Source organism: Schistocerca nitens, chromosome 10 (genome assembly GCF_023898315.1).
Source record: "Schistocerca nitens isolate TAMUIC-IGC-003100 chromosome 10, iqSchNite1.1, whole genome shotgun sequence".
Lineage (NCBI taxonomy): Eukaryota > Metazoa > Arthropoda > Insecta > Orthoptera > Acrididae > Schistocerca > Schistocerca nitens.
In genome coordinates, this window is record NC_064623.1 from 14,111,679 (window position 1) to 14,126,579 (window position 14,901).

Consider the following 14,901-nt stretch of genomic DNA (forward strand, 5'->3'; position numbering starts at 1 on the left):
CATCACCTGATTCACCTCTATAGTAAAACGCAAATGACTGGAGAGTTGCTTGACTGTTGTCCCAATGATTTCTTTGGATGTCATCTTGAACTATAAATGCATAATTTTCAAAAAAGTATGGTATTACTATAATTTTATCTTGTTTCAAATTATCCTTACAAAACTGGAGATAAGCCGATTGTGCTGTTGCTGTGAAGCTGTGTGTGGTCAGTTTGTCCATTTTTTGACAACACATTTCAACAAAATCTTCCACTGTACTTTGCTTTGTTTCAAGACTTGTGCGATCCATGTGTGTCCATTGTTTATGAGAAACAAGTTCATCGTCATCCATAAGGAGTTCACCATACAGTTTGTTATTCGTGTGTTCTGCAAGATTTGCCTTACCAGGACACTTTTCACACCTGTGTATCGTGCACTGGTAGGAACTGATGTCACACACTAGCAGCTTCATTGCAGCTTTGTAATCCAGACCAGAATCCTTTGTAGCAGCAAACATAAGCTTAGCATTTTGATGGGTCTCACATAAACAAACATTGTGTGTGCCCCTTGCACTTACAGGCACAACCCATTTAGGCCGAAGATTGAAAAAAAATGATAAACCTACTTTGCTATTGGGATACTTTTCCTTGAATTCTACATATAGTTCTGATATGCTGCATAGCTACAGTATTTTTTGCATTTGTACATGTAAATTTCCCATTTTCACCGTTACATAGTCTATTTTTCTTTCTTCCCATGCATTATTCGGCGGTAGTCATTACTTTCATAAAACTCCGACACTAGCACCTTTATTTCTTAACGCAATTGCTTACCCTGAGCCTGCTGAAGTTGCGGAAGCACTCCTTGGGTTGCTTTTATTTTCCTAGCTTGCTTTACCATATATGTAGAAACACTGAATTCCTTTGCAGTGTAGTCAATAGACCAGCTGGAAGGTGCAAGGGTAAGAATAGCTACTTTTTTCTGGTGTGGCTATGGCACATTTTTCATTCAAATCATGCACAGTTTTGTCCAAATCATAGCACTTCTGGCATGATTTCTGTTCCTTTGGAGCAGATAGTTCTTCCTCTTCCACCATTAGTGTGTCAGCTATTTTGTGTTTTAATTCCATTTGAGCTTCTTGTAGTTTTCTTCTACCATAGCTGGGCCTGTCTCTTTTCACAACTTTGTGTGTCTTCATGGGAGACAAACTAAGAGTAGTCAGTGAAGTATTTAATTGCTCATCCGCTGTGGTTGTAGGTGGCTGATACTCTTCGTCACTGTCATGTAAATTATCAGAATATTCTTCATTTTTTAGCAGTGTAACACACTGGAACATAACTTTTGTCCTGGTTTCATGTTAAGTCCCATGCACTAATTCACTTTCAATATTGATTTTATATCAGTTTCTCTGAGGCTACACTTCACTGTCTTCTTATGAATCGGAAATGTATCAAAACAACTGTTTTGTAGGAAAGAATACTTACGCAGAAACACTTTCATATGATGATAAACACTAAAGTTTCCTGGAACTGTACTTCTTGTGCCCACAGGGTGTATCCCGGATCTCCATAGCAACAAATCTTGGTCCTATTCATCCAGATCATACAGTACAAAGCGAATGCCACATTTTGTTCCATCCATATGTTGTTTTATGACATTCAGATGCTTGTGCTCTACCAATACTGCAACTTGTTTGAACAAAAGCACCACTAGTACACTCTTCTGCCTCCATACTGACTTTCCACAACAGTACTGACCAGTCTGAACTAGAATCTTAAAACATGAGTAACCTGTAATTGTTGCTTGTTTCCTTTGTTGTTTCTGCCTAACAATGACTCATTCTGTCCCTGAAAACTACCATTGTTTAACTTTCTGTTGTCTAATGGTTCCCAACAATTGCTGCAGCTTTATCTGAAACAAGCTGTCTGCATCATCACTTATTATTATTATTCTGGATTTACAATGTGAGTACATTTTTCCAGCACCTATTCTAGATTACAGTAAGTCACTCCTGCTGTAATCTTATAGGCTTTTTAACCGGTGAGGTTTTTCCAATGAATGGGGAGTTGGCCCATCGCATTAACCCCCAACCTGGAGGACCAGGTAATTTTTGCTCAAGGTTTTCTTCCTTTAGCCTTTGGTAATCCAATACCTAAACTACAAGGCAGTAGTTGCTAGTTTTGGTCCACCCCGGGTATTTTATTTCCCCGTTACCCTCCATATCTGGTGGGCATTCCCCTATCCGCCACCTGGGGAGGCGCCCGATGGGAGACTAGCAACTCCACTTACTTGCCAAATCAAATCGTGTTAAAAGAAACGTAACCAAATACATCTCTGTCAACTTTTATTGTACACAAATGCCTTGCAATAACAAGTTGAAATTTTGCCACATATTGTATTATGGTCTACTTATGCAGTGTTTGAAATTTGGCTTGGATATCACTTGTCCCTTTTGTGCTACCACACTTAGAAAATCCATGTTTTTCAGGTAATTTTTCAAATTTTTGTATTTTCGTGTGCATGTAACTCTGTTTGTGTGACTGATATGGGCAAGATGAGTTCTGTGTTTAGGCCCCATTAAGCTTACCACAAAAAAATGTATACCCTTTTTGAGTGAATTATATTTGACATAGAGGCACCTATAATATGTACCTTTTAACGTATTACATTTTTTTAATCACATTTTGGAATTTTTTATTTTCCCTCAGAAATATGTTGTTGGTGTTTTGATTCATGGAGTGTGTTCTCTAAATGGATGTTACTGGGTTGTAAAAATTTCACTGCACTGTGTGGAATAGTTCCATGGTTATTAAGACCTGAAGTTGGGTCTGAAGATAGATTGCCAGATGCGGGTTGCAATTTCCGGGTTACGCCACCTTCTTTCACAAGCCATAATTCTGGAACTAATTGGCAGGGAAACTTAAAATTTTGTACATGAGTGATCCGCACTTGGTAGCATTGGTGTGCTAACTTTTAGCCAAATCTGAGACTATCAGCTGGAACATTTTCTCAAATTGGTGGAACTGACATGGAATGACCCATATGCATATTGTGATACTACAGATCGTTTATGTCACATATAATGTTGCTGTGTGCCTTTTTGTATTACGAAGATGAGAAATAAGAATGTATTTATAAGAAAAGCATACTTTAAGTGTCATGTGATACGCAGAAAGTAGTAGTGTGGTAGTGGGTTAGGTTCATTCCGCTCTTGTATTTGACAAACTGCCTTGAACGCAATTATGAAACAGTAGATGTAAAATCACAAATAGTTCGGTGTGGTTTTGTTCAGTGATTGATTATGCAGTTTGTTTTACGAATGATAATTATTCAAACAGATAGTGTGTGGGCAGTTTTGAATTAAAGAAGTGAACATTGGAGTAGGTGTACTGCTGTTTTTCATTAAAGAAACCTCCTGAAAATGATTTGGAACACACAAGATTATTTTACATTAATATAAAGCAGTTTGTTTTCAGAATTCCTTCTACTGATGCCCTCTACTTTTTCTTTGTGCTACAAATTTTATTTTATCTACTCACAAGGACAAAAATCAAATAGATTAGAGGCCAGTGACTTTGGTGGCCAATAAATATGACCAATGTAATGAATCCTTCACTCTGGGAATGTTTAATTTAGTTGTTACACCTACCAGGTAGGCTGTCAGGCTGAACTGGTGTCCCAGGTCTTTTAGTAAAGTTTGCCAAGTAACAAGAACAACATATTTTGTTTCATTCGAAGTCTCCAAGACAATTTTGTAACAGGTCCAGTTAACCAATTGGGTATTACTCTGCACCATATATTCGCAGAGAAACTTTGTAGAATGTGTGTATTCATAATGCTATGTGTGTTTTAGTCACAGCAGTTACTAATGCTGTCATGTCAGATTAGCTTCATCAGCACAACAGAAGCAATTGATGGACAATTTGCAGTTATTCAGTGACAAAATTCCATTTTTCAAGTCTCATCATTTACATGGAGGTGTTAAGGTCACTAGCGATGAAAGGAATAAGTCATTCTGACATAAAAATAGCTATATTTTGTGGAATACCTATGGGCATTTACATTCATTTGGTAAAGGCAATTTTATACTGCCAGAAGAATGACTTCCTTTACATTGAAATTATATTTTGGTGCATATACAGATTAAGTGTGTCCTGGAAACTGCTGCTTTGTTTGTTGAACACACATCTTAACAGTTTTCGTGTCACATGATGCTACTAGGGAACTGTCTGTGGATACCATTATTTACTGGCCACAAAAGTATTTTCTTTCATCTACAAAGACTGCATATGTAAATATGGGCTGCATCATTTTAAATCCTATTGTTATCTCAGGCATTATGCTTGAAACTAGTATCAAGTGATTCATACTGCACACACATACCCACTGACAACACACACACACATTATTACTATAAAATTGTCCATATAACCCTCTCTTGAAATGTCTGGATTATCTCTGGAAATATCCAGTATGCATTGTGCCTTTAATGGTTGAGCTGTGCAACTATTTCAACCAATTCCAGTGTAACTGTATTCTAGTATGACCATTATAGTTTAAGAAAATAGCAGGCTTTGCTTCATTGAGAAACTGGAGTTTGTATATGAAAAAAACCATTGGTGAAGCAATTGTAAACCCATTCTGGAGTACTGCTCGTGTTCTACATGAGCCATATTAAGATAGATTAACAGAGAACATACAGCATTTGTGCAGAAAGTCTAAGTGAAATACTTAACTACATCTACACACATACTCCACAAGTCACCACATGCTGTACAACGGAGGCTACCTTGTACCACTGCTAATCTTTTCCTTTACTGTTCCATTTGAAGATAGAGCTGTGCAAAACAGTTGTCTACAGGTTGAGTCACTAACTATTGCCACCAAGACTAACTCCAAAAGTATGATAGGAGGTGAAAAGTTTGCGGGACAAATATTTCATGGGACAATGGGGGCCATAATATGACATTCCCCCCATGAACCATGGACCTTGCCGTTGGTGGGGAGGCTTGCGTGCCTCAGCGATACAGATGGCCGTACCGTAGGTGCAACCACAACGGAGGGGTATCTGTTGAGAGGCCAGACAAACATGTGGTTCCTGAAGAGGGGCAGCAGCCTTTTCAGTAGTTGCAGGGGCAACAGTCTGGATGATTGACTGATCTGGCCTTGTAACATTAACCAAAACGGCCTTGCTGTGCTGGTACTGCGAACGGCTGAAAGCAAGGGGAAACTACAGCCGTAATTTTTCCCGAGGACATGCAGCTCTACTGTATGATTAAATGATGATGGCGTCCTCTTGGGTAAAATATTCCGGAGGTAAAATAGTCCCCCATTCGGATCTCCGGGCGGGGACTACTCAAGAGGACGTCGTTATCAGGAGAAAGAAAACTGGCGTTCTACGGATCGGAGCGTGGAATGTCAGATCCCTTAATCGGGCAGGTAGGTTAGAAAATTTGAAAAGGGAAATGGATAGGTTAAAGTTAGATATAGTGGGAATTAGTGAAGTTCGGTGGCAGGAGGAACAAGACTTTTGGTCAGGTGATTACAGGGTTATAAATACAAAATCAAATAGGGGTAATGCAGGAGTAGGTTTAATAATGAATAAAAAAATAGGAGTGCGGGTTAGCTACTACAAACAGCATAGTGAACGCATTATTGTGGCCAAGATAGACACAAAGCCCATGCCTACTACAGTAGTACAAGTTTATATGCCAACTAGCACTGCAGATGATGAAGAAATTGATGAAATGTATGACGAGATAAAAGAAATTATTCAGGTAGTGAAGGGAGACGAAAATTTAATAGTCATGGGTGACTGGAATTCATCAGTAGGAAAAGGGAGAGAAGGAAACATAGTAGGTGAATATGGATTGGGGGGAAGGAATGAAAGAGGAAGCCGCCTTGTAGAATTTTGCACAGAGCATAGCTTAATCATAGCTAACACTTGGTTCAAGAATCATGAAAGGAGGCTGTATACATGGAAGAAGCCTGGAGATACTGACAGGTTTCAGATAGATTATATAATGGTAAGACAGAGATTTAGGAACCAGGTTTTAAATTGTAAGACATTTCCTGGGGCAGATGTGGATTCTGACCACAATCTATTGGTTATGAACTGCAGATTGAAACTGAAGAAACTGCAAAAAGGTGGGAATTTAGGGAGATGGGACCTGGATAAACTGAAAGAACCAGAGGTTGTAGAGAGTTTCAGGGAGAGCATAAGGGAACAATTGACAGGAATTGGGGAAAGAAATACAGTAGAAGAAGAATGGGTAGCTCTGAGGGATGAAGTAGTGAAGGCAGCAGAGGATCAAGTAGGTAAAAAGACGAGGGCTAGTAGAAATCCTTGGGTAACAGAAGAAATATTGAATTTAATTGATGAAAGGAGAAAATATAAAAATGCAGTAAATGAAGCAGGCAAAAAGGAATACAAACGTCTCAAAAATGAAATCGACAGGAAGTGCAAAATGGCTAAGCAGGGATGGCTAGAGGACAAATGTAAGGATGTAGAGGCTTGTCTCACTAGGGGTAAGATAGATACTGCCTACAGGAAAATTAAAGAGACCTTTGGAGAGAAGAGAACCACTTGTATGAATATCAAGAGCTCAGATGGAAACCCAGTTCTAAGCAAAGAAGGGAAGGCAGAAAGGTGGAAGGAGTATATAGAGGGTTTATACAAGGGCGATGTACTTGAGGACAATATTATGGAAATGGAAGAGGATGTAGATGAAGACGAAATGGGAGATAAGATACTGCGTGAAGAGTTTGACAGAGCACTGAAAGACCTGAGTCGAAACAAGGCCCCGGGAGTAGACAACATTCCATTAGAACTACTGATAGCCTCGGGAGAGCCAGTCATGACAAAACTCTACCATCTGGTGAGCACGATGTATGAGACAGGCGAAATACCCTCAGACTTCAAGAAGAATATAATAATTCCAATCCCAAAGAAAGCAGGTGTTGACAGATGTGAAAATTACCGAACTATCAGTTTAATAAGTCACAGCTGCAAAATACTAACGCGAATTCTTTACAGACGAATGGAAAAACTGGTAGAAGCCGACCTCGGGGTAGATCAGTTTGGATTCCGTAGAAATGTTGGAACACGTGAGGCAATACTGACCTTACGACTTATCTTGGAAGAAAGATTAAGAAAAGGCAAACCTACGTTTCTAGCATTTGTAGACTTAGAGAAAGCTTTTGACAATGTTGACTGGAATACTCTCTTTCAAATTCTGAAGGTGGCTGGGGTAAAATACAGGGAGCGAAAGGCTATTTACAATTTGTACAGAAACCAGATGGCAGTTATAAGAGTCGAGGGGCATGAAAGGGAAGCAGTGGTTGGGAAAGGAGTGAGACAGGGTTGTAGCCTCTCCCCGATGTTATTCAATCTGTATATTGAGCAAGCAGTAAAGGAAACAAAAGAAAAATTCGGAGTAGGTATTAAAATTCATGGAGAAGAAGTAAAAACTTTGAGGTTCGCCGATGACATTGTAATTCTGTCAGAGACAGCAAAGGACTTGGAAGAGCAGTTGAACGGAATGGACAGTGTCTTGAAAGGAGGATATAAGATGAACATCAACAAAAGCAAAACAAGGATAATGGAATGTAGTCGAATTAAGTCGGGTGATGCTGAGGGAATTAGATTAGGAAATGAGACACTTAAAGTAGTAAAGGAGTTTTGCTATTTAGGGAGTAAAATAACCGATGATGGTCGAAGTAGAGAGGATATAAAATGTAGACTGGCAATGGCAAGGAAAGCGTTTCTCAAGAAGAGAAATTTGTTAACATCGAGTATAGATTTAGGTGTCAGGAAGTCGTTTCTGAAAGTATTTGTATGGAGTGTAGCCATGTATGGAAGTGAGACATGGACGATAACTAGTTTGGACAAGAAGAGAATAGAAGCTTTCGAAATGTGGTGCTACAGAAGAATGCTGAAGATAAGGTGGGTAGATCACGTAACTAATGAGGAGGTATTGAATAGGATTGGGGAGAGGAGAAGTTTGTGGCACAACTTGACTAGAAGAAGGGATCGGTTGGTAGGACATGTTTTGAGGCATCAAGGGATCACAAATTTAGCATTGGAGGGCAGCGTGGAGGGTAAAAACCGTAGAGGGAGACCAAGAGATGAATACACTAAGCAGATTCAGAAGGATGTAGGTTGCAGTAGGTACTGGGAGATGAAGAAGCTTGCACAGGATAGAGTAGCATGGAGAGCTGCATCAAACCAGTCTCAGGACTGAAGACCACAACAACAACAACAATATGACATTGGTTTTTTGTTGCTAGGTGGGGTCGCTTCAGAGATGTGAAGGTAAACATTGTTTTCTTAAATAGGATGCTATAGTTTGGTACTTATTTTCTGATAGCGGCTATCGAGACCAATCCAATGATGTGTAACAGTAAGGTCTTTGAAGGTCAACGAAGATCAAAAAGGTGTCATGTACGTCCATTTACAGAAGGTGTTCGAAGTGATGACCATTGATATCAATGCAATCGGAGCATGTGCTTTGATAAGTGCCAGAGTGATAAGGAATACCACTCAATCCATGATAAGAAGATTGCAGCACTGCACTGATACCATTGGTCATCACTTCGAACATCTTCTGTAAATGGATGTTCATGCCACATTTCTGACCTCCGTTGACCTTCAAAGATCTTGCTGTTACACATCATTGGATTGGTCTCGATAACTGCTATCAGAAAATAAGTAACAAACTATAGCATCCCATTTACAAAAAACAAAGTTGACCTTCATATCTCCGAAGTGACCCCACCTAGCAACAAAAAAACAGTGTCATATTGTGGCCCCCGTTGTCCCATGCAATATTTGTCCCACAAACTTTTGAGCTCCTATCATATTTTCGGAGTTATTCTAGGTGGCAATAGTGACTCACCCTATATATGCCTCTGTATGATCCCTAATTTGTCTTATCTTGCCTTTGTGGTCCTTACATGAAATGTACATTGGCAGCAATAGGATCATTCTGCACTCAGCCGCAAATGCCGGTTCTCTAAATTTTCTCTGTATTGTTTAGTGAAAAGAACATTATCTTCCTTGCAGGGAGTCCCATTTCAGTTCACGCAGCATCTCTCTAATAATTGTGTGTTGATTGAACCCACCAGTAACAAATCTAGTGGCTCACCTCTGAATTGCTTCTGTGTTTTCATTTAATTCAACGTGGTGGAGATCCCAAACACTCGAGGAGTACTCAAGAATGTATCATACTAGTGTTCGATGTCCAGATTCCTTCATAAATGACCTACGCTTTCCTCAAATTCTCCCAATAAACCAAAGTTGACCATTCACCTTCCCTACTACTGCCCTTACATGCTCAATCCATTTCAAATCACCTTTGCAGTGTTACAGCTAGATATTTAATCAATATCACTGTTAAGCAGCACGCTAACAATGCTGTATTTGAACATTACAAAATTGTTTTTCCAACTCATCTGCATTAACATACACGTCTCTCCATTTAGAACAAGCTGCCATTTGTCACGCCAACTAGAAATTTAGTCTAAGCCCCTTGTATTCTCCTACAGTTACTCAGCGATATCTTTCCATACACCACAGCATCGTCAGGAAACAACTGCGGACTGCTGCTCACCCCACTCGTCAGATGCTTTTTGTATATAGATAATAAGAGTGCTCCTGTCACGCTTTCCTGGGGAACTCCTGGTGATACCCTCGTCTCCACTGAACATCTTTGAGCCATTCACAGACTTGGGAATCTGTTCCATATGCTCAAGACATTCGTTAACAGCCTGCTGTGCGGCACCTTGCCAAGCACTTTCTGGAAATCTAGAAATATGGAATTGCTGGTTGGCCTTCATCAATGGTTTGCAGGATGTCATCTGAGGAAAGAGCAAGGTGTGTTTTGCATCAGCGATGCTTTCTAAATCTTTGCTGATTTGTGGACAGAAGCTTTTCTGACTCAAAGAAATTTATTGTATTTCAACTCAGAATATGTTCAACAACTCTGCAGCAAAATAGACGTTAAGGATATAGGTTTGTAATATTGTGGGTCTGTTCTTTTACCTTCCCTTCGTATAGGAGTCAGCTGCATTTCTTTCGGTCTCGTGGGACTTTGCACTGAGTGAGAGATTCACAAAGAATGCAAGCAAAGTAAGGGACCAGTGTCGTAGAGTACTCTGTATAACTGAATTGGGGTTCCACCTGGACCTGGCGACTCACTTGTTTTCAACTCTTTCAGTTCCTTCTCTACGCCAAGGATGCCTATTACGGGAGACCGTGCTGCCGTCAAACAATGGTATGTTCGTACAATCCTGTGTGAATGATTTCTTAAATGCAAAATTTAAAACTTCAGCTTTCCTTCAGCCGATTTCTGTTGTCACACCAGACTGCTCAGTGCATGACTGGATGTAAGTGTTCAACCCACTTAGTTATTTTATGTAGGATCAGAATTTTCTCGAGTTCTTGGAAATACGTTTTGCGAAGGGATGATGGAGGAGCTGTCTCAGAGGTGGTATAAATATCTCAAAACCCATGTATTAAATTTCAAAATCAGCTTTCCAGGTAAAAACTATGTTATTTTTCTTATTTTATTTATCTTTGATGTTTGGTTTACATATCATGTGAACAGGATGCCGAAGCATTACATATGGTAATTTAAAGGAAAAATATCTAAGAACATATAGAGCACATAGAATCTGATGTTGTCTTAACAACACATTGTGCTAACTGGCAGTGAATGTGATTCTTTTCAGTTACTGAAGGAAAAAGGTAGTTGATAGTAATTTACTCTGAAGTGGTACCACAACAATCCGGATCTCCTGCTTAACAGGTAAATGACCACTGCACCATCCAGACACAGTGGCCACCACAACCATATTGACTACCCTAGCAAGCCTCCCTTCAGACCCAAATTCTCATCTTATACCACACACACAACAGCATAGTGAACGTATTATAATGGCCAAGATAGACACGAAGCCCATGCCTACTACAGTAGTACAAGTTTATATGCCAACTAGCTCTGCAGATGACGAAGAAATTGAAGAAATGTAAGATTAAGGAAAGGCAAACCTACGTTTCTAGCATTTGTAGACATAGAGAAAGCTTTGACAATGTTGACTGGAATACTCTCTTCAAAATTCTAAAGGTGGCAGGGGTAAAATACAGGGAGCAAAAGGCTATTTACAATTTGTACAGAAACCAGATGGCAGTTATAAGAGTCAAGGGGCATGAAAGTGAAGCAGTGGTTGGGAAGGGAGTGAGACAAGGTTGTAGCTTCTCCCCGGTGTTATTCAATCTGTATATTGAGCAAGCAGTAAAGGAAACAAAAGAAAAATTCGGAGTAGGTATTAAAATCCATGGAGAAGAAATAAAAACTTTGAGGTTTGCCGATGACATTGTAATTCTGTCAGAGACAGCAAAAGACTTGGAAGAGCAGTTGAACGGAATGGACAGTGTCTTGAAAGGGGGATATATGATGAACATCAACAATAGCAAAACGAGGATAATGGAATGTAGTTGAATTAAGTTGGGTGATGCTGAGGGAATTAGATTAGGAAATGAGACACTTAAAGTAGTAAAGGAGTTTTGCTATTTGGGGAGGAAAATAACTGATGATGGTCGAAGTAGAGAGGATATAAAATGTAGACTGGCAATGGCAAGGAAAGCGTTTCTGAAGAAGAGAAATTTGTTAACATCGAGTATAGATTTAAGTGTCAGGAAGTCGTTTCTGAAAGTATTTGTATGGAGTGTAGCCATGTATGGAAGTGAAACATGGACAATAAATAGTTTGGACAAGAAGAGAATAGAAGCTTTCGAAATGTGGTGCTACAGAAGAATGTTCAAGATTAGGTGGGTAGATCACGTAACTAATGAGGAGGTATTGAATAGGATTGAGGAGAAGAGAAGTTTGTGGTACTACTTGACTAGAAGAAGGAATCGGTTGGTAGGACATGTCCTGAGGCATCAAGGGATCACAAATTTAGCATTGGAGGGCAGTGTGGAGGGTAAAAATTGTAGAGGGAGACCAAGAGATGAAAACACTAAGCAGATTCAGAAGGATGTAGGTTGCAGTAGGTACTGGGAGATGAAGGAGCTTGCACAGGATAGATTAGCATGGAGAGCTGCATCAAACCAGTCTCAGGACTGAAGACCACAACAATAACAACAACAACCACACACACTGCTGATGTATACTGTAACCTGATAGTTTACAGTGCAGTACAGAAGCTCTCCACATATAAACTGCTGCCGCCGCTGCTGCTGCTGCTGCTGCTGCTGCTGCTGCTGCTGCTGCTGCTGCTGCTCTTCAGTCTGAAGACAGGTTTGATGCAGCTTTGGCTGCTAGTCCACCCTGCGCAAGCCACTTCATCCCTGTGTTACTACTGCAAGCAGCCTCCATTTGATCCCATTTATACTATTCAAGCCTTGTTCCCACTCTTCAGTTCTTAACCGTCACACCTTCCTCCAGCACCTAAACTGACAATTCATTGATGCCTCAGAATGTATCTCATCAATCGATCCCTTCGTGGAGTCAAGTTGTATCATCAATTTTTTCTTGTTGCAGTAGTAAGAATGAAACTAGGTGGCAGCTTTCGTGAACAGTCGATAAATTATGTACAGTCTATAACAGCTGCACATGCAATTTATTTATCATAGTTTTTTGTTACGCTTGTGCTTTATCAGTTACTTTCAATATAAAAATGTACTTGAAGTCGAAATAATTGCGAGACTAATAATATTGAATTCATGATGTTCAACAATCGTATTGCTTGTGAAATAATACCCCTGCAGTGCTGTGCAGCCTTAATACAATTTAGTTTGATGAGACTGAACGTGAAAGAACGTAAATTTCCCCCATTTTTTTTATTAATGTTGCAACAGTTATTCCAAGACGAGACTGTCAGAATTGTGATATTTCATATTAATAGGACAGAGATAATGACAAAAACGGTTAATCAGTCATTTTATATCATTGAACCAATGCGATTGAAAATCACATCGGAAACCGAGGGAAAGCCCCGTGTGGTATTCCTTTTAAAGAAGTCTGATGATCCGGGGTAGTGTTCAGATAAGTCAAATTCTTCAAACTTGATCCATCAAGTACCAGTTACTGCTTTTGACAACAAACAAAATTCTTTTAACATTTGTGCAACAATGGGAAAAATAAATCTCAACAATGGGTATTTAATTATTTGATAATAAGTTCATTTAAAACCATTATTCAGTGACATGAGTATCTGTTTGACTAAATTTGATACTTCATCGAGATCCATCTGAAACAGCAGCTACTTTGTGATGTAAAATCCATATTGTGTTCGTTACAAACATAATTACATATTCCTGCCTTCCATTTCAATCAAATGACAAAAATCTTGTTTAGCTTCCTTGTAGAGGAAAAAAAAAAGTATTTTGCTGTTCTGCATTTATATCTCGTAATGGTTTATTAAAAATTTGACAATTACCGTTAAGCCAAAATAGAGCCTATGTAGTGACATGGCTGCAAAAATAAAATATACTTTTTATGTGTAACATCTGCTGTTAGACTTTGAGAGGTGTTCAGTTCTCTTAAATTTGTGCAAATGATTTCAGAGTTCTGATATCTTCTTTCGTGATATATTTATTGGCTCGAGTGAAGGAGCCTACCAGACCACGCATACTTAAATCGATTGCAGAAAATTAAATGTTTTACTATGCATTATATACACCTTGCATTAATAAAATAACGAAATAGGAAATCAAAATAAGAAATCAGTGCACGTAAACCCAAGAACAATAGTAGTAAAGTCAAGGGATGGCAGTCCACTTTCCTCTGTTATGACTGGAGACCAAGTTTTTAATGCCTACATTTACTGCTTCATTTGAAGGAGGAGGGTAACAGTTCTGTCCCAGCCAATGGCCGATTTAGCCATATAGCCAAAGGAGGACTTATGTCCTTCTTCCACAAATGAAGCACTGCGTGGGTGCTACATTTATGATCTTCAGCTGAAATTGTGGATACTGGACACAGGTCTGCTAGGTACAGATACTGGAGTAACATTATCCTATAATGTGCATACAGTGAATCCCCTATTTTATGTTCTCGTTCAGTCCAGATTTGAAAAACACAAAATTGAGGAAAATGCAGAATTGAGGAACATCTTAAAAACCTCCAAAAGACGAGCAAAAACACATGTAATTCACATATATGACTCAAAATCGCAGTCCTCTACAATACTTTGTATAAAATCTAAGTGAAGGAAATTAAATGTACAATACAATGTTTATACAGTAATTTGTGGTAATGAATTTCATCAGTTCTTAAAATATCAGAGATGTGTAACAGCAACTAAAACCTCATCAAAAAATTGAAATTGGTGTCTGGGTACAAGGTAATTTTGCATGTCTTCCGACATGCTAAGACTACAAATTATACATACAAGACATGTGTTTTTGAGAGATCACCCTTTGTGCTCACCCAGAGAAAATGAAAATTGATGAACATGTTGAATTCAGCCAAAAACATCACAGAAGCGAAGTGGTTAAACCATAATCGTAAATGTGGGCATCTGCTTAATGACATACTTTGTCCCCTTTTTTGTTTTTGTTTAATGCTTCCCTTATGAGCCGCGCTTCATAGGCTCACCACTTTTAAAGTGTTATTTTAGGCCTGAAAGGAGCAGAGATGCGAAAAAATGAGTGTACTTCCACAACTGATGGTACAAGCTTATTGGGAGTCAGCTCAGTGAATTTCTGTACACTGTGTAAAATGTAAATTTGAAAGAAAGATGGCTCAGTTGTTATAGTTTTGCTTTATGCCGTCTACTGCTGCTGCTAATCTTTACGAACTACAGTTTGTGGTGGAAAGCAGATACATGTGTAGTGTACGTAGTTGTTGCAACTGTATCGTGTCAGATTTGAATGTGAAAGTCTTTTGGTGTGTGTGGTGCAAAGTATATACACGA

General features: G+C 39.1%; 1 protein-coding gene across 3 annotated transcripts in view; it reads left to right on the plus strand.

The window, feature by feature from the left end:
- LOC126210275 (endoribonuclease Dicer-like) overlaps positions 1-14,901 on the plus strand; it is a 334,521-nt gene that overhangs the window by 28,488 nt on the left and 291,132 nt on the right. For 2 of the 3 annotated variants that reach the window (XM_049939469.1, XM_049939470.1), the window contains exon 2: positions 10,197-10,253. The exons of the other annotated variant lie outside the window; for it this stretch is intronic. In XM_049939469.1, coding sequence (XP_049795426.1) covers positions 10,216-10,253 — 38 coding nt within the window. In that variant the 5' untranslated portion in view covers positions 10,197-10,215. The remainder of the gene's footprint in view (positions 1-10,196; positions 10,254-14,901) is intronic. 3 annotated transcript variants of the gene reach the window in all.